The sequence below is a fragment of the Schistocerca cancellata genome, chromosome 4 (assembly GCF_023864275.1).
Source record: "Schistocerca cancellata isolate TAMUIC-IGC-003103 chromosome 4, iqSchCanc2.1, whole genome shotgun sequence".
Taxonomy (NCBI): domain Eukaryota; kingdom Metazoa; phylum Arthropoda; class Insecta; order Orthoptera; family Acrididae; genus Schistocerca; species Schistocerca cancellata.
The window spans coordinates 704,855,067-704,878,410 of NC_064629.1; the positions used below are offsets into that span (position 1 = coordinate 704,855,067).

Genomic DNA, 23,344 nt, shown 5'->3' on the forward strand with positions numbered 1-23,344 from the left:
TGTTAGTACAAAAACCTCAGTTAAACCTGGTGAAGAGTGACTCGTTAGAGCCAACGAACAACGCGCCCATTGAACACATACACAAGGCTTACAGTTCAGTAACTGTTGTCAAATTAACTTAAATGTGGAGTAAAAGCTGTAATACTCGCCATTTCAGTGAAAACTGTATAGAGTTACTAAATGATTCCTCTTCTAAAGAGATCTCATAGATGTTGCTCTGGAGGGAAATAAAAAAGTATTCCAGGGATTAGTTTTGTGAAAATCTTCCGAAGGTAGTTTTATGTACTCTTCGGACTTCAGAACATACAGAAATTATCCCTCGAACTCTCGGGAAGACAGCTTCCGTTTTTTGATTTTTAGCGTAGTGCAGTGACACCGGGAAGCGTTTTACTCGGTGAAATCTTTGTTAAATTCATATTAAAACTAGTACTGTCAATAAGCACAACTGGTTACGTTGAGAACACTTGTTCAATCTAATTACGTTGTCAGGGGAGCCCCCCGGCTTCAGTCCGCTGATGGGCAATGCTGCAAGAAATGCCATTCTCTAGCGCAGTCGGCAAACATCGAGAATTTACATGACTGAGTTGCCAGTTTAGCATTCATAAAACGTTGTAAAGTTTATTATTCTCTTAGAACTTGAATGTTCTTTGAAATTGAAGTGACGTTAAGCTTCACCGCATTTGCTTTACTTTCTCGCAAGCCTCCCGAAACTACTTGGATCCGTAGTTCCTTTTTCACTAGTAAAGAGCAGCTGGTGTAAGTAGACGTCTAATCAGATTGTTGCGCTGTTAGGTAACTCATTGGGCAGGCCGTCGTGTGTTGCCTCTAGCTAAAACGTCAGAGTAGTTATGTACATATACATAGCAAATATGAATGACAGATTTTTTTTTTCAAATGCCAGAAATCTGCATCTCGATCAAAATTCCAGATCACCGGAAATTTTGATTTCGCTTAAATAGTAGCTTAATCTGGACGGCTTGTTCAGCGAAGGCTTTCGGTATTCGTATCGTCACATATCTGAAAATGAATGCTTTCTGTATTCACAGGAAAACGGTGATAACTGAAACAGATCTTGCTTTGTGCTGTTAGCGAAATGCTTTTTTTTTTTAAGTAGTAAGAGCCGTTCGTTGCGGGTGATATGTGCATGCAGTCTTCAATTAAGGGGCCACGGCGGAAAAGTTCTGGATTGCAGGTCGTGTGCGTCAGTCTCCTTTGGATCCAAATTTTTTTGGTACTAGACTACCTGGAACTACTTACGGCCACCTCTTCGTAACTACAGACGCAAAAGTTACCAGGAAGAGCGACCACCTTGTAATACAGGAAGAAAATGGGAATAACAAACATCCCGCTGTCGTAACTTGCATTCTGGGAAGAAAATACGGAGAAATTCAGATGTAATTAAACGTGGATGCTGCCAGCAGCGCAGAGGCGGGGAAAATTTTTATTAAAACCGAAAGAAAACGAAATTGTACTGTAATAATTACGTGGGTTCTCCTCGGTTCCTGCTCTGTAGGTCATTAGAAACACAGTTTCACTGTAGAGTTCTCAAACTAGTAAGACGGCGACGTGTAGATTTTGCATGGGGAAACAGCTGTTGGAGAGGGCAAAGTCCTTGTTTTACGAAGCAGTGACTGCCAATTCACCCCCCCCCCCCCTCCGCCTAAATTTAAAAACTCTGGTAGTAAAGCAATAAATGTTAGTAAAAACCACTACAGCTTTAAAGTACGTTTATTACGTCAGTGTCGGTTTCGTTCTGGTTCACATCTTCAGATGAAATCGAAAGTTAGTCATCGCCACTAACTTTCAGTGGTAGAAATGTGGGAATTTTTTTACGAAGACTGTCTGTGAACTTCTGGTATCACCCGAATTTTAGTACGAAACTGGTTGTGACGTAATAAACATAGATGAAATGCAGTGGGGATGGTTCTTATTAACATTCATATTATTCAGCTGTGAATAAAAATATTAAGTTGTATTAAACCGCAGAGCGGCGTTCATCCAGTTGAAATGTGACGAAGTAAATTGAACCGAAAGCATATATGGACTCCTGTATATGAACGTCATGTAGCGGAAAACGGTCGAAAATATTTAGCGTGTCTAAATGTTCGCGGCTGCACCGGAACTAAGATTCCACAAACTACGAAAGTTTTTTCTCCAAAAACGCCATATGAAAAAAGCCTGCTGTGTGGAATAAGCTAGCGGAGGTAGCTGTAGACTCTACTGGTGTAGACAATTAGAGGGGTCTTAAATTACAAAGTATGAAATTGACTTTGTAAACTTTAGCATTCTGTTCAAATTTCCCGACAACGCGTAACTTAAGCACTGCACACTCTTAGTAATTATCGTGCTGTGCAGCTGTACTACCTGAAAGTGCTTGTCGCTGAAATAAGCCAGACGACAGTACTTCAGCGACAGAATTCTAAATTTATGCCTAAGACTAAGCTGCTATTCAGATCCTCGAAGCTCTGGTCAGAACTCACTCGAAAACGCTCATGTGTTCAGTGTAGGAATAAAACTTTGAGTGAAAGTTTGATACAGTATTAACCAAAGCGGCTGCAACTAAATGCAGTTCGTGCAAGAAAGTTAGCTGCTCGCCCCTGAACCCTGCCGTTTGAAGCCATAGGGCAGTCGGCTAACGGACTAGCGGTGAATGTTGGGGCCACACGTTCAGCCGTTCCGCCGCCCTGCCGGATCTTACTCTTATTACGCCAGGTTCTCCGAAAAGATCAGCTAGTTCTTACGTTAGGACTGTAGCAAATGCGAGGACGTCTTTTCCGGCGCTTCAGACAGCGCGGAACTGGTTAAATAAACAAAACATCTACGCATCTTAAATGTAAAGCTGTCTGGCCAGTGTAGCATTGCTCTTGCTTAAAAAGTAGTCCCCATTACTGTAAATTTCTAGTTTAGAACACTTGAGAGGTAAATCTTAGGGTAAGTGTTGGAAAGAAACTGCTCGCGATGAGTGTTGCCTTCAGTTGTGTACACATTAGACAGGAGCGACATGGAGTGTGGGAAAGTAAGAGCTCCATTGTCCCGCTAAAAGAATGGCAGATAATTCTTTTCTGCAAGAAAAGAAACTTGACGCATGTCAGCAATATAGGACAGTGAGTCTCAGCAATTGGAAAAAATGTATAGCTGAACACTTGGACCACTCGACAAAAAATATCAAAACTGTTCGCTTTATTAAGAATACATGAAAATTCTACCAGCGTATAATGAACAGTTCCGCATTGCCTCAGGCAGATGGCACCAACTGTGAAATGTGAAGAGTAATGTAATCATTAAAATATGTCAAATAAAACCCGAGCGACGTGCACGCGGTGGTTAGCACACTTCGGTACGAGAGGGCGAAATTTCAAATTCCTGTCCGGGCAGCCAGATCAGTTTTCCGTGAATTATCGACCAAGGCAAATGCCGGGATAGTTTTTTCAAAAAAGCTCGGCTGGCTTCCTTCTCCATTCCATAATTGAGCTTGTGCTCCGGCTCTGATGACATCGTTGTCGACGGGCGTTACTGAGCTTCCTCCTTTCCAAAATAAATTACTAAAAATTCTGACTAATGGAAGTTGGTAAGTTCGTTTGTAGCCCAGTGAAGCACGCTTCCCGAAGAGGAGAAAAGTGACAACATAGGGCTTCCGTCGTAGAGTTCTTTCAAATAGTGGCTGCATACGGTAAGGCTAATGTGCAGATTGGTTTTGTATTTTCTGTTACATGCTGCGTCAACTGGCGCTGATATTGACACTGCTGCTGTTCAGTTCATCGGAAAACCAATTAAATGTTTCCCGTATTTGATAGGGTGCTAAAGGCGTCACATATTATACAGACGATCAGAAGTAGTCGCTTAAACAGCAGAGTATCAAAATATGAACGGAAATGTAATTGAACATTATCGTGTAATAAAAATCGACGACATAAATTACCAGTAAGAATTCAAAGATCTGTTTCCACATGGAAAAACTGTAATCAAGGAAGTTTCTGCGTGCGTAGACAAAAATACGAACTAAGACACTTCATATTGAGGGACGTACGTAAAATGACTGAAATGCTCTTTTTTGCCACCAGACATTAAGACCGTTAGAATCGGTCTCAAATTTTCAGAGTTTAATTCGTGTTACAAATGATATAAAAGCCATCTAGTTCCAACCCTTGCGCAGTGTCACGCCCACTTTTCTGCAAGACCCTTGTTTGTAAGGTTTTATTTCATGCCATCAGTGAAGACATCTGTAGAGTATAGAAGGCTATGAGCCCATTAAGGATGCGATAAATTAGTTATTAAAGAAATACACGTGGTGAAACACACAACCAGACGAAAGCTTTAACATCTTTTAGGAAAGACGCCCAAAGGCAAAATTTTGCGCGACTGTTAATATCATACTATGCTTGTCTTGTTCCAAATCACGAGACGAACCGGGGCCCATACGAGACAGGGATTTGACGCAGGTTGCTTCGCTGAAGCCTATTAAAGAGTAATTGTATGCGTACTGCTAGTTCTGAAACGTCAGTGAAGGCTGTTGCCAAAAGGACACGTCAGAAGGATCAGACTAAAGGAGTTACATGGTCACGGCCAACATTAAGGTACCTGTATCTGGTATAAATGCTAACAAGTCTTTTCTGCGTTTCCCACCACTTTTTCCAGTGGTAAGGAATATTCTGTTGAATTATTGCAGGTTAAAAGCTGAAATTTGCCACTCAGCACACATGATTTCCTGCGGTAGAGTTTTTGGGACAACCTACCACATTTTGAAAGTGCTAGTGACGTTTGAGAAAATATTCCTCAGAATGTGTTCCAAAAGTGTCTAGCAAGTTCATAATAAAAATATTTGACAACACTGAAGAAATAATCCATATCATACCGAGTAACGTGCTAAATTTGAAAAATTTTGTTCACTTATCTCACAGTAAGCGTTAAATTAGCTTTTATGTACCAGTGTTTCCTCATGCGACCCCTCCTTTAACAGTGCCAGGCCATCGTTAATCCGTGTTGCACGCAAGGGAAATTCCTATGGAGATTTTTGATAAATATGATCTTTAAGTCTAAAAACGAGACATTTGTTTCGTAAATCCTCATAAATTGAGAGATGAGGCTAAGCACAAATTTCGCTTACCAAATTAGTGTTTTTCCATAGTTGATACCTCTAGTCGAAAGGTGCAAGGCTTCCAACCTTAGGGAAACATAACCAGGAATATGGAAGACTTTGTATTGCTTAGCTCGAGATTGTTCACTCACTAGCAGCGTTGATGTAAGAAAGTGGGGAAACAAAGGACCCTGAATGTGAAGCGAATAATATATTGTGACCGAACTCCGATAAAATTAGTTGCTCAGGTAAATTTTTCAGTGTTACGGTTAAGCAATCAGTCGTCACAGATGGCTCGTTAGAGCAAGGGCATTTCTTTTGATTTCTTTCCTTACCTCCCTCCTTTTTCGTACCTGTATTGCATTGAAAATACCTAAACATGGCAAATGTCGGCTGTGTGCGTTTTCTTGTTCGTTTCCAAACTTGTTCCATGCACTGACAGTACTTGCTTTCTGACCAGGGCAGTGCCCACTTTTCGCTCTCAAACTTGCATTATTTTTCTCAGAATTTTTTTCCAACAGTGTTATACGTAAAGTGAGATAGCGGTGTGGACAGGCTTACTGATGGAAGTTGACAGATGTGAGTCTCGCGTATCTGCTCGCTGAATGCAGTGGGAGAGCGGCCCAGCGATGCTGTGCTATGCCGAACTGTTTCCGCAGCTATGGCAATCAAATCATACTACTGTAGCGTCTGTGCTACAGAGTTTAAGGGTGACTTCTATGTGCTGTAGGTTTTGCTGACTGCATATTACAGGCTTTTTCATTGTAGTGAAGGTACTCAAACAGGTAACGGGTAATAAATCGTTAAATTCTACCCTGTAGCGAGCCACTAAAGGCGGCCACTGGTCACGATCATCAAAATCACAACACACAAAAAACCACATTTGTCAGTGGAGCCAGGTTGACAACCAATAAAATTCCGAAGTCGGAGTAAGATCGGTCTTAATAAAGCGAAGTTTGAAGTGCCTTCGGAACCAAAACAGAGCAAAACATATAAAGTTACATGATTAAGTGTCCTGAAGCCAGGGAGGTTACAAATCAAATAACAAAATAACGCTGCTGTCGGGTAGTCTGTAAAGATATGAAATGCAGATGGCTTCGGCTCAAGTTGAACTTCGGTAATGTCATTGGGTAACAAGAGACCGCAGGAACTCCATGGAGAAAACTGTATCTGCACACTGGTGGATGCTTCAAAGGTATACTATTTCAGTAGTAAGAAAGCGACCCCTCTTCTAAAAGTGTAGACAAACTTAATACTAGCGTATAAGGAATGGAAAAGGAAATAGTAAAAATGTCATTTTCTAAAATACATTATTTGTAAATTCAGACACCTCAAAAGGTAACTGCTTAAAGCCTTCGGCTGACTGTCGTAGTTCCACTGTCAGCACGATTGAAGCTGTGATTGGCGTGATGCTTACTTGCGTGCAACATCCCTTCAGTTTTTTAGGCGGGTTCACCTGCGAAAACTGTCATTAATACTAACTAATGAGCAGTTTTCTGAAATTGTCAGCGAACGAAATAAGAGGAAACAGCTACTGCAATATCATGCTTCTGCCATAATGAAATTTTCACTCTGTAGCGGAGTGTACGCAAATACGAAAGTTCCGGGCAGATTAAAACTAAAACTGTGCTGGACTGAGACGAACTCGGGGCCTTTGCCTTTAGCGGTGAAGTGCTCTACCGACAGAGGTATCAAAGCACGACTCGCGTCCGGTCTTTACAAGTTGGGTAGCACAGCCGGTACAACACTTGCCCGCGAAAGGCAAAGGTTCCGGGTTAGAGTCTCAGTTCAGCCCGGTTTTAATACAGGGTGTTAGAAAAAGGTACGGCCAAACTTTCAGGAAACATTCCTCACACACAAAGAAAGAAAATGTTATGTGGACATGTGTCCGGAAACGCTTACTTTCCATGTTAGAGCTCATTTTACTACTTCTCTTCAAATCACATTAATCATGGAATGGAAACACACAGAGAACGTACCAGCGTGACTTTGAACACTTTGTTACAGGAAATGTTCAAAATGTCCTCCGTTAGCGAGGATACATGCATCCACCCTCCGTCGCATGGAATCCCTGATGCGCTGATGCAGCCCTGGAGAATGGCGTATTGTAACAGAGCCGTCCACAATACGAGCACGAAGAGTCTCTGCATTCGGTACCGGGGTTGCGTAGACAAGAGCTTTCAAATGCCCCCATAAATGAAAGTCAAGAGGGTTGAGGTCAGGAGAGAGTGGAGGCCATGGAATTGGTCCGCCGCTAGCAATTCATCGGTCGCCAAATCTGTTGAGAAGCGTACGAACACTTAGACTGAAATGTGCAGGAGCTCCATCGTGCATGAACCACATGTTGTACTAGTAAAGGCACGCGTTCTAGCAGCACAGGTAGAGTATCCCGTATGAAATCATGATAACGTGCTCCATTGAGCGTAGGTGGAAGAATATGGGGCCCAATCAAGACATCACCAACAATGCCTGCCCAAACGTTCCCAGAAAATCTGTGTTGATGACGTGATTGCACAATTGCGTGCGGATTCTCGTCAGCCCACACATGTTGATTGTGAAAATTTACAATTTCTTCACGTTGGAATGAAGCCTCATCCGTAAAGAGAAAATTTGCACTGAAATGAGGATTGACACATTCTTGGATGAACCATTCGCAGAAGTGTACCCGTGGAGGCAAATCAGCTGCTGATAGTGCCTGCACACGCTGTACATGGTACGGAAACAACTGGTTCTCCCGTAGCACTCTCCATACAGTGACGTGGTCAACATTACCTTGTACAGCAGCAACTTCTCTGACGCTTACATTAGGGTTATCGTCAACTGCACGAAGAATTGCCTCGTCCATTGCAGGTGTCCTCGTCGTTCTAGGTCTTCCCCAGTCGCGAGTCACAGGCTGGAATGTTCCGAGCTCCCTAAGACGCCGATCAATTGCTTCCAACGTCTTTCTGTCGGGACACCTTCGTTCTGGAAATTTGTCTCGATACAAACGTACCGCGCCACGGCTATTGCCCCGTACTAATCCATGGGCATCTGCCAACTCCGCATTTGTAAACATTGCACTGACTGCAAAACCACGTTCGTGATGAACACTAACCTGTTGATGCTACGTACTGATGTGCTTGATGCTAGTACTGTAGAGCAATGAGTCGCATGTCAACACAAGCACCGAAGTCAACATTACCTTCCTTCAATTGGGCCAACTGGCGGTGAATCGAGGAAGTACAGTACATAGTGACGAAACTAAAATGAGCTCTTACATGGAAATTAAACGTTTGCGGACACGTTAGGTGGACATCTTTTCTTTGTGTGTGAGGAATGTTTCCTGAACGTTTGGCCGTACCTTTTTGTAACACACTGTATACTAGGAAGTCGAATCATGTTTGTGGTATGATTGTTCAAATGTTTGCGGGTATGGGAATTGACGAAATTGGTGGCAGTTCGTATGTCCTGAAGGAGCGCCTTGTGGGACCTTACCACTTAAAAGACCAGCGCTAGTGATTCGCTGGGTCTGTTGTAACACAGCGGAACGCAAGAGATGCAGGGGTCACATTGAGGGGTCCTTTTAATGCTGGGATCCCGGACGGACGCAATCACAGCAAGGTCTCTGGCCGACCCGACACTTCAGTGGACTCAAGTGGTACTCTATTAAGTGGGGGGTGACGTTCAGGAAGCCGCTCCCCGCCTAGCTGTCCAGTTCGCAGCAAGACTCCAGCTAGCGCAGACTCGTCAACAACGAGAACTAGGGACCTGTGTGCACACAGGCCTCTTCCAGCTACTGTTATTATAGTAAGTGTATGGATTTTTAAAATTTGCATGATCCAGTCTAAAAACCGGCTATCAAGCCACTGGAAGCTGAAATGCTAGTGGTCTTCAGCAGGAGTAGGGTTCGGATTTTCGGCCATAATCTTCTGTTTTTCTTGTTTTCAGGGTCTCCTAAACGGCTTCACGTGGAGGCCAATTCCTAATGAAATAACCTGATATCAGCTGCCATTGTTTCAAATAAAAGTACGCTGACTTCATTACCAAAGCCTTTACATATTAATAGTCGCGAAGCCATAAAATCTTGTTACAGACTTAGGCAGTAGAGTGCCAGGCTGCATACCAATGGATTTGAGGGTCAGCCTTTGCGGGTCTAGCAGTCACTTTCCACCTCTAAGATTGTTAATGTGGAAATCTTGTCCCATGACCGGAAACCCGCATCAATTTGCAGTCGTTCCCACAACTGTCTGAAGTCGGTGCCTAATAAAGCATTGTGGTGTTGAAACAAGTTTCGGACAGTAAACTTGGAAGCTGAAGCTCGTTCCAGGCATCGTAGAGAGGAGACTTAAAGCACATTCTCCCCCTACGCAGATATTCTGCCTACATTCTCTCCATTTGGGGGAAAGGAATTGGTTCGGGCTACGATAAATGGTAAGCTTGCGAATGTCAGCATTTGCTAGCAGTGACACGGAAGTTGAAAATGTTAATACCTCATTTTGCCGAACAAAAAACATTTATAGAAGTTTGTCCCGCAAGACAAAACTGAATCCTCAAAACAAAATCTTAATATGGGAAAATGCAGCTGATAGTTAGCAAGAATTTAACGCCCAACATCTAGTGGGTTTTGTGGTTAGACGAGATTAGGAAAGAAATAAAGCGTTGACACTGAGCTGTCTACTGGAATGTGGGGTCTGTTATCTAACACACCCCCCTCTATGAAATCATCGCGTTTCATGCGATACCGCAGTTTAAATTACGTGTCGGCTCTGATTTCAGTCGTAGGCACGATTTCACACGAGCGACGATTCATCAATGCTGTTACTCATAAAACTCGGTTAACTGTACAGAATGAAGAAAAACTTGTTTTAGCCTCCTCTTACCAATAGTTAATTGGTAACACAGAAGTGCGTGAAAGGTTTTCAACAAGACCGAAAGACAGGAAGCGTAAATTTCGACTATTTTCTTGAATTATTCCATTGTTGCCACGAATATTAGACTCCTTACCGCCTGTAACTGATTAATATTAAAGTTCCACACCAGTGCACATTTTTCAGAATGACAATGTAGTCATTCTGGACCGTTGTACGTGATGCATAGAAACCGCACACGATTTAGTCTAAAACTTCATCGTGCAGATGTTGTAAACTACTCAGGCATAGCTTATACCTAGGGTGTGACAGTTCTGCTGTTACTTTAAACTCGTGATGCTGTCGTGTAGAGATCAGTGATGTTGGGTGAATAGTTCTACTCACACTAATCTTCAGTCAGAAGTAATGGTAAGGGGCATGCTCATTTACCACACCAAAGCAACGCGGAGTGACCATATTTGTCATCGCAGATATTTGGTGACCATACAGCAGACGAATCATTTTATAATTTCGTGAGACTGAAGTTGTGCAGTAGTGAGAAAATGAAATTGAAGGTGTCCAAGAGTTTTTAACTCTTCCATGGTTAAAATTTATTTTCAGTTTATTTAAAAAAGGTCTGAAAGGCTTTTCTTCGGTCTAAACAGTACTTACACTATAAAAAGTTAAAAGCTGAAAGATTTTGAAAATCGGTGAAGGGGACACATGTCCTACGGATCTGACTAAATCAGTGTTTTCAAGTGAACTTAAAACTGTCAAAGTAATTCTAAAATTAAAATTTACTCTGTCAGAATGACAATTACAGTAATAAGTGAAACAAATTTGTACCAAAACGTTATCCTTCTCACAGTCAAAAACATGAAATTCCGCACACGAGTTGTAAACATTAAAAGGTGGCTTTGAAATACCACACACCAATGTATTCTACGTTGTTTTCTGGCGTCTGTCTTGTTACGTAAAAATTATACACAAACGACCAAAATTGAGAGGTGTGGCAAGGTTTCAAAGCAATATCGGTAACTTATAAGTTAATTCATATAGCCTAGGTATGGACATAATTTTATCTGATTTTCAGTAAACAGACGCACTTCGCCGCCTATACACACACGCCGTCGCCTTCTATATATCTATCCAGTGGCCCATAATATTTTTCTCAAAGTTCCGAAAACACCTCGCTATATGCTAGACAGAAAAGAGATGAAGACGTCCTAACGCTCAAAACTGCGTATTACTTTCGTGGAACATAGGTATCTCATCAACCACGAAATGATCAGTGTAGTGCGTGGGTGTTGCAAGATTCTGCCCGCAAATATACCGATAACTCGTTATATCACTCACTGACACGCGTTGTGAAAACTAGAATGTTCTGCTAGATGATTTCCATGTTCAAAATAGACTGCAATGCGCTGAGACTTAGTTTGTTACAATTCAGTGCGTAACATTTTCCTATAGGTCGTAAACACTGTAGCAAATATAATTTATATTTTTACTGTAGTCGACGTGATCTTATGGAGATACTTAGCAATTATTTAGATATTTATGATAATTTTCATTGTTCAGTCTCAGTTAAATATTTTTAATGCGCATGTTCCGATCACTCTGGATCAACTTACGATTAACGTATCTGATTCAGCAGTGTTTCTGAGTTGACAAATGGGTTGCTGAATCAGATACTTGGATCTGAAGATAAAGAGTGATGGAAACATGTAATCTAATTAAATTGCAGCTGAAACGGATCAACAAAATAAATTACCGTAAATTTGCATTTTCTCCCTCGCACCGAAATATTAAACTGTTGTCGTGGTCTTCAGTCCTGAGACTGGTTTGATGCAGCTCTCCATGCTACTCTATCATGTGCAAGCTTCATCTCCCAGTACCTACTGCAACCTACATCCTTCTGAATCTGCTTAGTGTATTCATCTCTTGATATCCCTCAAGGATTTTCACCCTCCACGCTGTCCTCCAGTACTAAATTGGTGATCCCTTGATATCTTATATAATGGTAAGAGAGAAATTTAGGAACCAGGTTTTAAGACATTCCCAGTGGCAGATGTAGACTCTGACCACAATCTATTGGTTATGAACTCTAGATTAAAACTGAAGAAACTGCAAAAAGGTGGGAATTTAAGGAGATGAGACCTGGATTAACAGACAACCAGAGGTTGTACAGTTTCAGGGAGAGCGTTAGGGAACGATTGACAAGAAAGGAAAAAGAAATACAGTAGATAAAGAATGGGTAGCTTTGAGGGATGAAATAGTGAAGGCAGCAGAGGATCAAGTAGGTAAAAAGACGAGGGCTAGTGCAAATCCTTGGGTAACAGAAGAGATATTGAATTTAATTGATGAAAGGAGAAAATACAAAAACGCAGTAAATGAAGCAGACAAAAAGGAATACAAACGTCTCAAAAATGAGATCGACAGGAAGTGCAAAATGGCTAAGCAGGGATGGCTAGAGTACAAATATAAGGATGTAGAGGCATATCACTAGCCGTCAGATACTGCCTACAGGAAAATTAGAGACCCTTGGAGAAAAAGAGAACCACTTCTATGAATATAGAGCTCAGATAGAAACACAGTTCTAAGCAAAGAAGGGAAAGCAGAAAGGTGGGAGGAGTACATAGAGGGTCTATACAACGGCGATGTACTTCAGGACAATATTATGGAAATGGAAGAGGATGTAGATGAAAATGAAATGAGAGATTTGATACTGCGTGAAGAGTTTGACAGAGAACTGAAAGACCTAAGTCGAAACAAGGCCCCGGGAGTAGACAACATTCCATTAGAACTACGGATAGCCTTGGGAGAGCCTGCCCTGACAAAACTCTACCATCTGGTGAGCAAAATGTACGAGACAGGCGAAATACCCTCAGACTTCAAGAAGAACATAATTCCAATCCCAATGAAACCAGGTTTTCACAGATATGAAAATTACCGAACTATCAGTTCAATAAGCCACGGCTGCAAAAATATTAACACGAATTCTTTACAGACGAATGGATAAACTGGTAGAAGCCAACCTCGGGATGATCAGTTTACATTCCTAACACGCGAGGCAATAATGACCCTACTACTTACCTTAGAAAATAGGTTAAGGAAAGGCAAACCCACGTTTCTAACAGTTGTAGACTTGGAGAAAGCTTTAGACAATGTTGACTGGAACACTCCCTTTCAAATCCTGAAGGTGGCAGGGGTAAAACACAGAGAGCAAAAGGTTATTTATAATTTGTACAGAAACTAAATGGCAGTTAAGAGTCGAGGGGCATGAAAGGGAAGCAGTGGTTGGGAAGGGAGTGAGACAGGGTTGCAGCCTCTCCCAGTGTTATTCAATCTGTATATTGAGCAAGCAGTAAAGGAAACAAAAGAAATTCGGAGTAGGTATTAAAATCTACAGAGAAGAAATAAAAACTTTGAGGTTAGCCAATGACGTTGTGATTCTGTCACAGCACAGACCTGGAAGAGCAGCTGAACGGAATGGACAGTGATCCTGCAGAAAACCTTAAACTGAGCCACTAATTTGCCGTAGTTTCAGATAAACTGGAATTCTACCGATTGTTTTACCTGAATTTAACATGAAATCAATATTTGTAGTAGTTGCTACAAACGTCTATTTACGAAAGTACGGACATACTGACTGGTAAATGTCTCTGGTAAATGGCTGGCAATGTTAGTGTTGATTTACTTGAAATGTATGACTATGCTAGCTGTCGAACAGACTGAAGTAAAAGAACTAATCAATGGAGAGCAAATGTACAGCAACGTGCCAGTTAACCTACGCTGATCTTGAACTTAAAAGTTTTTCCGTCAAATACTACTTCCAGCATAACTCCGGTGCTAGCAGTATTTTGTTTGTATATTAGCATTTCAGGTCATCTATATCGCTATATAAGTGAAATGTGATAAAAGCCGTAGGTGACGAAGGATTAAGTTCAGAAAACAAACGTGGTATCTTGAAGAAAAGAGCGCAGTGGTGATTCCGAAGGCTTGGCGCGCAGGCGCGTGACGCGTGCGTCTGAAATCCGTATGTGGTCAGCGAAGCGAGCCATCAGCTGTGCCCCAGGCGTTGCCACACCCGCCATTCGCCTAACGGGTCGTCGTCGCATTCCGTTCCGGAGCGCCGGACGTTCGCGGCGCCTTTCCCAAAACTTCCTTCCTTGAAAAGGAACTGCCGCTTCAAACTGGTTTCAAATGAAGCTTTTTTTTTTAGGCCGTAGATAGGCTGGATAGAAATGGAAACCGTGAAATTTTGTTTCTGTAGAGACAGGGTAGAGTATAAAGGAAGCTCATGCATGCTCAGTATGGCAGGCAACGCTGGAACGGTTACCGTACAAAGCGCGAGGTAGTTACTCTCAAATATTTCTAGTCTTTCGCACAAGGAATAGAAGAAACCGTTGCAATAGTGTGCGTACTGTATTTCAAATTTGCAGCCTTTCATTCTGCTAAATCGCTCGCAAAACCCTTCATATCTGCCGTGCGGTCTGCTAACTGAACTCCTGATGTAGTCTGCGGGTTCTAAAAGGGTTTCCACTCAGCTTATAATAAAACTATATTTACCTAGTCAGTCAAGACATTTTGAGTTGAAGGAAAATTACCTCCAAATGCCAGGCTATGTTGAAACGTTCGTGTAATGACAAATTGCACCCATTGTCTTCCAAATAGGAATTGCTATGGGTACATATTAAGTTACGAATGTCAGTGCAGTGCGAAGCGCGTAAAATTTTCTCCTTAATGTGGGTAAAAAGTCTTTCCCGTGGCAGATTTTTTCCTCTGCACTCGGAAACATAGTGCAGTGCCAGAAACTACTCGCTTCCTAGTTTTTTGGGAGGGGACGGCGGTGGTTAAAAAACGTGTATAAAAATCTTCCTAAGTGAACCCACGACACAAGTGCGTTGTACCCTGCATCTGATTGTAAAGTTTAGACACATACATAACATATGCTTAAGTGTTCAGAGCTGTAAGTAGTTAGCACAAGAACTGCTTCATTATTCGAAACAACAAAAAACTAGTTTCTTTTCCAGCTCAAGCATGTGCTCTAAGCGCCTCTTCCACGGAACGCTACTCTGAACTTCTCTCGGAAGTTCCAGGACTGAATTCACCTTTGGCACTCACTTGGTTGGCAACGTACCGTATTTCAAAATTTAAATTGTAAAAAAAAAGTTACAGCTTTCTTGATACTTGAACTTTTTCCAAAGCTGTTTCACAGAGAAGACCGCACTGCAGTCCCTTCTCTAAACCCTCGCACGGACGAAAAAATGGCTGACATCGAAATAAGTGTCAAAGGAACAGAAAAACAACTGAAATCACTAAAGAGTCAAGTCCACTGGACCTGACGGGATACCAACTAGATTCTACACAGAGTAGGCGAAAGAATTTGGCCCCCTTCTAACAGCCGTGTACCGCAAGTTTCTAGAGGAACGGAAGGTTCCAAATGATTCGAAAAGAGCACAGGTAGTCCCAGTTTTCAAGAAGGGTCGTCGAGCAGATGCGCAAAACTATAGACCTATATCTCTGACGTCGATCTGTTGTAGAATTTTAGAACATGTTTTATGCTCGAGTATCATGTCGTTTTTTGGAAACTCAGAATCTACTATGTAGGAATCAACATGGATTCCGGAAACAGCGATCGTGTGAGACCCAACTCGCTTTATTTGTTCATGAGACCCAGAAAAATTAGAGGCTCCCAGGTAGATGCTATTTTTCTTGACTTCCGGAAGGCGTTCGATACAGTTCAGCACTGTCGCCTGATACTCAAAGTAAGAGCCTACGGAATATCAGACCAGCTGTGTGGCTGGATTGAAGAGTTTTTAGCAAACAGAACACAGCATGTTGTTCTCAATGGAGAGACGTCAACAGACGTTAAAGTAACCTCTGGCGTGCCACAGAGGAGTGTTACGGGACCATTGCTTTTCACAATATATATAAATGACCTAGTAGATAGTGCCGGAAGTTCCATGCGGCTTTTCACAAATGATGCTGTAGTATACACAGAAGTTGCAACATTAGAAAATTGCAGCGAAATGCAGGAAGATCTGCAGTGGATAGGCATTTGGTGCAGGGAGTAGCAACTGACCCTTAACATAGACAAATGTAATGTATTGCGAATACATAGAAAGTACCCTTTATTGTTTGATTATACGATAGCGGAACAAACACTGGAAGCAGTTAATTCTGTAAAATATCTGGAAGTATGCGTGCGGAACGATTTGAAGTGGAATGATCATATAAAATTAATTGTTGATAAGGCGGGTACCAGGTTGAGATTAATTGGGAAAGTCTTTCGAAAATGTAGTCCATCAACAAAGGTGGCATCTTAAAAACACTCGTTCGGCCTATACTTGAGTATTGCTCATCAGTGTGGGATCCGTACCAGGTCGGATTGACAGACGAGATAGAAAAGATCCTAAGAAGAGCGGCGCGTTTCGTCACAGGGTTATTTGGTAAGCGTGATAGCGTTACGGAGATGTTCAGCAATCTGAACTGGCAGACTCTGCAAGAGAGGCGTTCTGCATCGCGGTGTAGCTTGCTGTCCAGGTTTCGAGAGGGTGCGTTTCTGGATGAGGTATCAAATATATTGCTTCCCCCTACTTATACCTCCCGAGGAGATCACGAATGTAAAATTAGAGAGATTCGAGCGCGCACGGGGGCTTTCGGGAACTTCCTTCCCGCGAACCATACGCGACTGGAACAGGGAAGGGAGGTAAAGACAGTGGCACGTGAAGTGCTTTTCGCCACACACCGTTGGGTGGCTTGCGGAGTATAAATGTAGATGCAGATCACAAATTCCCCAAACTTTAGCACTACGTTTGAGGGGACAGGCCTGTTGAGCCTTCTGTCAACGAAGGGAGAGCACATCTTGTGGAGTATCACTTAATGAAGTCTGAGAGTGGTATGAAATCCTAGGTGTGGGCAATGGCGGTATTCATCTGAAGCTACAACACATCAGTTAACTTTCATTAGTGTCTAGTCAGCGTCTGATGGAGGTAGAACTTAGTACTGAGCGGTCTCCACACTATATCACGCAGATGACCATTTTGTTAGTGGTACAGGAAAACGGTAGCATCTCTTAAATTCCATTACTGCAGCGTCTTGGGACATTTGTAAAACGAGAAAAATTTGTCTTGAGTTGCAACAGCGGTTTTTACGACCAGCTTCGATCCTGGACTGAGTATTAAACCGACAAAATGAAATTATGGTACGGCATTTGTGGATAAGAGACTCTATTTAGCGTTGTTCAGCCACCTAGTGCGGTTGGAGCCAACTCACATCGTATGTAAAAAAAAAAAAAAAAAAAAAAAAAAAGTTGAACTAAGTCTGGCAGCTGTCGGAATTGGAACTGTTTAATCGTGATCATCATTCCGTAGCTGTGAACTAGCTCTCGTTCTACCTAGCGCGCGCGCGCGCGCTCACTCTCTCTCTCTCTCTCTCTCTCTCTCTCTCTCTCTCTCTCTCTCCTTTTTTTTTTTTCGTCATACGTATCCCCTCTCCAAACGACACTGAAGACATAATCGCTAATCAATCCCAATGACCTGAAGTGTAGCGTGCGAACTGTTGGTGTTACTCACCCCTCCCTATGTCTGCCAATTAAAAATCCTTTAATCTGCTGCGTTTTAAACATCTTACTGACACTACAGTTACACTATGCCAGGGAAGCCCCGCGGGATGAGCCGAGTGGTCTCAGGGCGCTGCAGTCATGGACTGTGCGGTTGGTCCCGGCGGAGGTTAGAGTCCTCCCTCGGGCATGGGTGTGTTTGTCCTTAAGATAATTTAGGTTAAGTAGTGTGTAGCCTTAGGGACTGACGACCTTAGCAGTTAAGTTCCATGAGATTTCACACATTCGGACATTTTGAGTTGGGAAAAGGGATTCAAATTTTCGATCGCATTTACTAAAAGCTATTAAGCTCCGAAGTTTCTACACAACTTGTTCCCAAATCTTTCAGATATCAACAGCTTGATGTCCATTAAAGCCTCAACGGGAAAAAGTTTCATTTTGGTAAAATCCGTATTACGACAAGTATTCTCCTGTAAGAAATCCACAAGCTAAACGTTGTAGTGTAAACAGCCAAAACCAAATCCCAGTGGCAAGTGTAATGGCTGAAACTATTGAAGATGGCCGTCAGCATGTTAAATATTTAAGCTTCTCCATGCGGTTTATTCCCGTCTTTGCTGTATATAAAGGTTCGGTGAAGTACCTGTATTGTAGCTCAAAGCATTTTCGAATCTGTTGTTGAGAGTTTTTCATGCGATGCGACTAGAAGTTGTTTGATGAATTAGGCTGTTAGCGTGTATGTGCTGAAATATAGAGCGGAGTCATTGCGTCTTCATTCACTGTTAGTTGCCCTCTTCTACGACTACATTTATACTCCGCAAGCCACCCAACGGTGTGTGGCGGAGGGCACTTTACGTGCCACTGTCATTATCTCTCTTCCCTGTTCCAGTCGCGTATGGTTCACGGGAAGAAAGACTGCCGGAAAGCCTCCGTGCGCTCTCTAATTTTACACTCGTGATCTCTTCGGGAGGTATAAGTAGGGGGAAGCAATATATTAGATACCTCATCCAGAAACGCACCCTCTCGAAACCTGGCGATCAAGCTACACCGCGATGCAGAGCGCCTCTCTTGCAGTGTCTGCCACTTGAGTTTGCTAAACATCTCCGTAACGCTATCATGCTTACCAAATAACCCTGTGACGAAACGCGCCGCTCTTCTTTGGCTCTTTTCTATCTCCTGTCAACCCGACCTGGTACGGATCCCATACTGATCAGCAATACTAAAGTATAGGCCGAACGAGTGTTTTGTAAGCAGCCTCCTTTGTTAATGGACTAAGTTTCCTGAGGACTCTTCCAGAGAATCTCAACCTGGCACCCGCCTTACCAACAATTTTCTATGATCATTCCACTTCAAATGGTTCCGTACGCATACTCCCAGATATTTTACGGAAGTAACTGCTACCAGTGTTTGTTCCGCTATCATAAAAATGGCTCTGAGCACTATGGGACTTAACTACTCAGGTCATCAGTCCCCTAGAACTTAGAACTACTTAAACCTAACTAACCTAAGTACATCACACACATCGATGCCCGAGGCAGGATTCGAACCTGCGACCGTAGCGGTCACGCGGTTCCAATCTGAAGCGCTTAGAATCGCACGGCCACACCGGCCGGCACCCGCTGTCATATAATCATACAATAAAGGACCCTTCTTTCTATGTATTCGCAATACATTACATTTGTCTATGTTAAGGGTCAGTTGCCACTCCCTGCACCAAGTGGTTATCCGCTGCAGATCTTCTTGTATCTCGCTACAATTTTCTAATGCTGCAACTTTTCTGTATACTACAGCATCATCCGCGAAAAGAGACAATCTACTAAGTCATATATTGTGAAAAGCAATGGTCCCATAACACTCCCCGGTGGCACGCCAGAGGTTACTTTAACGTCTGTAGAAGTCTCTCCATTGAGAACATGCTGTGTTCACGTCCTGGTTCTTCAACAGTTAAACTGTTGGCCTTCGACAGCGGCGAAAGTCTTCAGACGAGGATACTTTAAGCAGTAGCATGCAACAGAAGTCACTTCTACTGCTAACACTTCAAAATATACTGGAGTAGCAGTGGAGACAGTACTGATGGTAGGACGAAGCGGGTAAATGATGAAATCTGCTGGCAGGTCTGGCGTTTGCCGAGGGCCGGGGGCGCCAGAGGTGGTTGCTCAGAGTGCATTGGCTTGTTCGAGCTGGTGCCTGGCACGGCGCTCAGTGCGCATGCGCACGTGCTTAGAGGCCAGTCGCTGGGTGAGTGTGCACGGCCAGTGCAGTTGCGTTGTTTGTCATAAGCTGGGGCATTCGCTGGTGTGCTACAGCTGCTCCCGAGCACCCGCAGTTTGAACAACAGGTCAGATTTGTACGCATAATGCACAATAGTTGCCGTGGTCTACACTTGTTCCATTTTCTTTAGTGTATGGCGTGTTCAGACTTCAGTTGGTCAGGAAAACAGAGCGTGCAGGTTCAATTTGGCCTTTCGTAGTGTGAAGTGAAAATGACTATTTGATCCGAATATGCAATACAGTAGATTGTTTGCAGTCCGGAAATGTGAAGCTTAAGTACTTAGTTTCGTCTACGGTTTTTGGTTTCCCCTTTCCCTGTAAACGAGAGATGAAAAATGCTGCAAGTAATGGGAAAAATATTGCCACAAAAATATGAGAGAAATCTAGTAAGTTTTGCCATTCAGCGTGAATCTAAATACTTCGTTCAAAGAAATATAAATCAAACAAATTCTAAATACCCAAGAATTCCGATTACGAACAACTTAAAAGTTGGAATCATCACGTAGTAAATAGTATGAGAAAGTGAACCACACGGCATTTTTTCCAGAACCCGTGAATGCGACAAATCTAAACAGTCTACATGACGCTTGTCGGTCCTCTTCTAGAATAGTGCGAACATAAACCTACTCCTTCTGTGCTATCGCGAAATAGGGATGTTTCGGATGTGATGAGAAATCTAGAATCGCAAGTGATTAAAAAAAGCTTTCTTCTTTGCAGCGAAAGCTTTTCACTAAATTAATCTCTAAAGTTTCATCTGTGAATGCCAGAATATTTTGACTCGAAATTACGTAGGGAGAAACAAGGATGAATTTTTCATTTCTCCCACGTGCGAAAGATAATGAACGCTGTAGAAACAGTCGAAAAGAGGTTCTATAAACAATCTGCCAACGCGCAAGACCGAATGGCAGAGAATCGTGTAGATGTTGTAGGTCTAGAGAAGGAACTTAAATCGAATAGCATAAAAACATCTTCATAGAAAACTATCTGTAGCACGCACGGGCTGCCGAAGTGAAATAGGTTGGCTGACACTTACGTCGCTTCTTCGTCGAAAGAACCACCTCAATAGGCTAGTCGTAGGCAACCTAATAACATAATAGGAGCCGTGGAAAGCCACCTCGTTCTTGATAGGATAATGGGTGCTAGTGTGAAGTAACTTCCTGGCGGTCTTAATGGATTTTATTGAATCAAAGCTGTCCTCTGATTGGCGATAACTCGGCGGCGCGTTACTGGGCAGTGGGAAGTACGGAAGATTGCCGGAGCACTTCATCTTCTCTAATTCGTGCCACCGGTAAAGGGTCGGCTCTCGTGTTGGGCAAAGTGGTAAGTACTAAATTGCTCCAAATAAATCTAGAATAGGTTGAGTACCATACAGATCTCAGCGACTGCAACTCGACAGGCCGATGTCAGAGCTGCTGCAGCGAATGTCGGTGAAGTGTGAGCTGGTGGGAGGCTAGCTGGCCTCCGCTTGGTACACGCGGGTCACGTCATCGGCGTGACCTTGGTGAGCGTGCGGCCGCTGTTACCTGGGCTGGCTTCCGCAAGCTACGCCACCCGCCGCTCTGCACTACAGCTGCGCTTTCTCTGAGACACTAAATTCTCCACCATTTCGCACCACTTCTAGAGCTGTCATGTTTGAAGCTCCAACTTTAACTACCCCGTTTCATACGAAGGCAACAGACTACCAAGGCCAGTAAGGCGTTACAGAAAGTTAGAGTTTTGTTAAAACTATCAGCTCGGTAGGAGTAGGTGACAAGATTGTCGACCAGCTAAAGAAGACTCTTAGTAATTCCGTGGTGGAATAATGAAAATTAAAAATTTGGATTGAGCGGATGAATCAAAGTAAATTTCTCCCAGGTATATCAATCACGGCACGCCTTCGCCCAGTGCTTCTCCCATATCCCCCATGTTCGTAAGCGAGAAAAGAGCTCCATGGTTTAAATCGTGTTCTTATCCCGTGTAGTGGACTTACAAGTCGTGTTGGTTATGCTGAGTACTACTAGCTTATGGTGCCGTAAGCAAGCGAACACCCAGCTTCTTTCCTTGTACATATTTTTATTCTTTAGACTTCTCCTCAGCACTTTGCTTCGCAAGTAATATAGAAGAGTGTCAATCCTTTGCTGCTGTAATAGCTATCTTTGGGCAGAGGACTTTCACTGTGTTTAAAGCAGCTTCAGTGATGACTCAAATTCTATTTACGCTTTCGGATATGTTAGATGTCATACTCAAAAACACTAAAGAGGTGACTCACAGGTAACTTTCCTTGTGCTTAACAAGCAGATACATTCATCTAACGTCGCAGTCGTAACGTCCTGAATTTCCTACATTTTGTAGGAAAGGTTGTTGAATATAAACGCTTTTCTTGCGATAAGAGACCACAAACCGAAAAGTACAGTAAGCTGAGACTGCAAACATGCGGAACCATTGTTCTTCACACTGCGATCAGTCACTTGCAAGGTAAATGTTTTCGTGGATTTTCAGGCTCCCATTCAGATAGTGAATTCAGAAATCATTTATTTTCGTAGTAGGTAATCTGTGAAGGGGAAACATTAATGCATCAGTGATATGTGGTTTTGCCAAAGAACGAATGTACTGCGGCAGTGCGGTCGGTATTATTAAAATCCATCATGAAACTTAAATTTTTCATTCCCTACGGGCCTCTGTTTCATACGCGGTTACCAATAGGCAATGAAGGCTGAAGCTGCCGGGTGGATATTAATACTGGTCGTACTACAGCAATAAGTAGCTCATGGTTACACAAGTTGCCCTATTACACTTGGCGAGACATCAGTACTTACCTTGTCTGAGCTCCCGCCCAGCAAACACGAAGGAAAAAGGTGAAACCTCTGAGTGCCCCAACTGAAAAGAGCTTGAAAAGGCTCCAAAAACTAATTTATGGAAATAATTCTTTCGCGAGTGACAAGTAGCAGTTACGTGTGTTGCTGTTAACGAGAGTTTTGCCTCGTTGCTTTCCTGCCACCACCTTGCAACATTTACTCTCATTCGTGCTCACAAATGTTTAAGTGCACGACAGGCATCGGTTATCTGGCGTAAGAAATTTCTAACGTCGTTACCTAATGATGTGCTTCTTACACAGGGCATTACTCAACGTTAATGTAGCGAGATGTTGGAGAATATACCGCCTCCCAGGATTCGTGGTGACATTCGTTGGCTGGAGGGTGTGACGTCGTTACTAACAAAGACATCTTCCTACATCTCACATTCTACAGCTGCGCGAAATGGATTTGCGGCTGGCTTCCAGCAGCGTGTATGTGTGATTACGGAAGCGTGCGGCCTTGAACGAGATGCACGCCGAGTGACTGTGCGCGGAATGCCCCTGCTAAGAGTACTCGGCATGCGAGCTGTCTACAGACCTGTCGCTATAAGCAGATCTTCCATGAGAGCAGATATTAGATTCAGCTTCAGTCAAAACCGGGAACTGAGCTCTTCAGTTAATACACATGTTCCACCTGACTGTACCGAGCGAGATGGCGCAGTGATCAGCACGCTGGACTCTAATTCGGGAGAACGAGGGTTCAGATTTCCGTCTATCCAGGTTTGAGTTTTCCAGGATCTCCCTAACTCGGTTAAGGCAGATGCCGGGATGGTTCCTTCA

At 43.0% G+C, this 23,344-nt stretch overlaps 1 protein-coding gene across 3 annotated transcripts in view; it reads left to right on the forward strand.

The window, feature by feature from the left end:
• The window catches only part of LOC126183669 (PTB domain-containing engulfment adapter protein 1-like), a 141,203-nt gene that overhangs the window by 1,600 nt on the left and 116,259 nt on the right, over positions 1-23,344 (forward strand). Inside the window, exon 1 of one of the 3 annotated variants that reach the window (XM_049925821.1) lies at positions 8,737-8,860. The exons of 1 other annotated variant lie outside the window; for it this stretch is intronic. In XM_049925821.1, coding sequence (XP_049781778.1) covers position 8,860 — 1 coding nt within the window. In that variant the 5' untranslated portion in view covers positions 8,737-8,859. Of the gene's footprint in view, positions 1-8,736; positions 8,861-19,679; positions 19,800-23,344 lie in introns of those variants that run through there. One more of the 3 variants, XM_049925823.1, reaches the window with a different exon arrangement.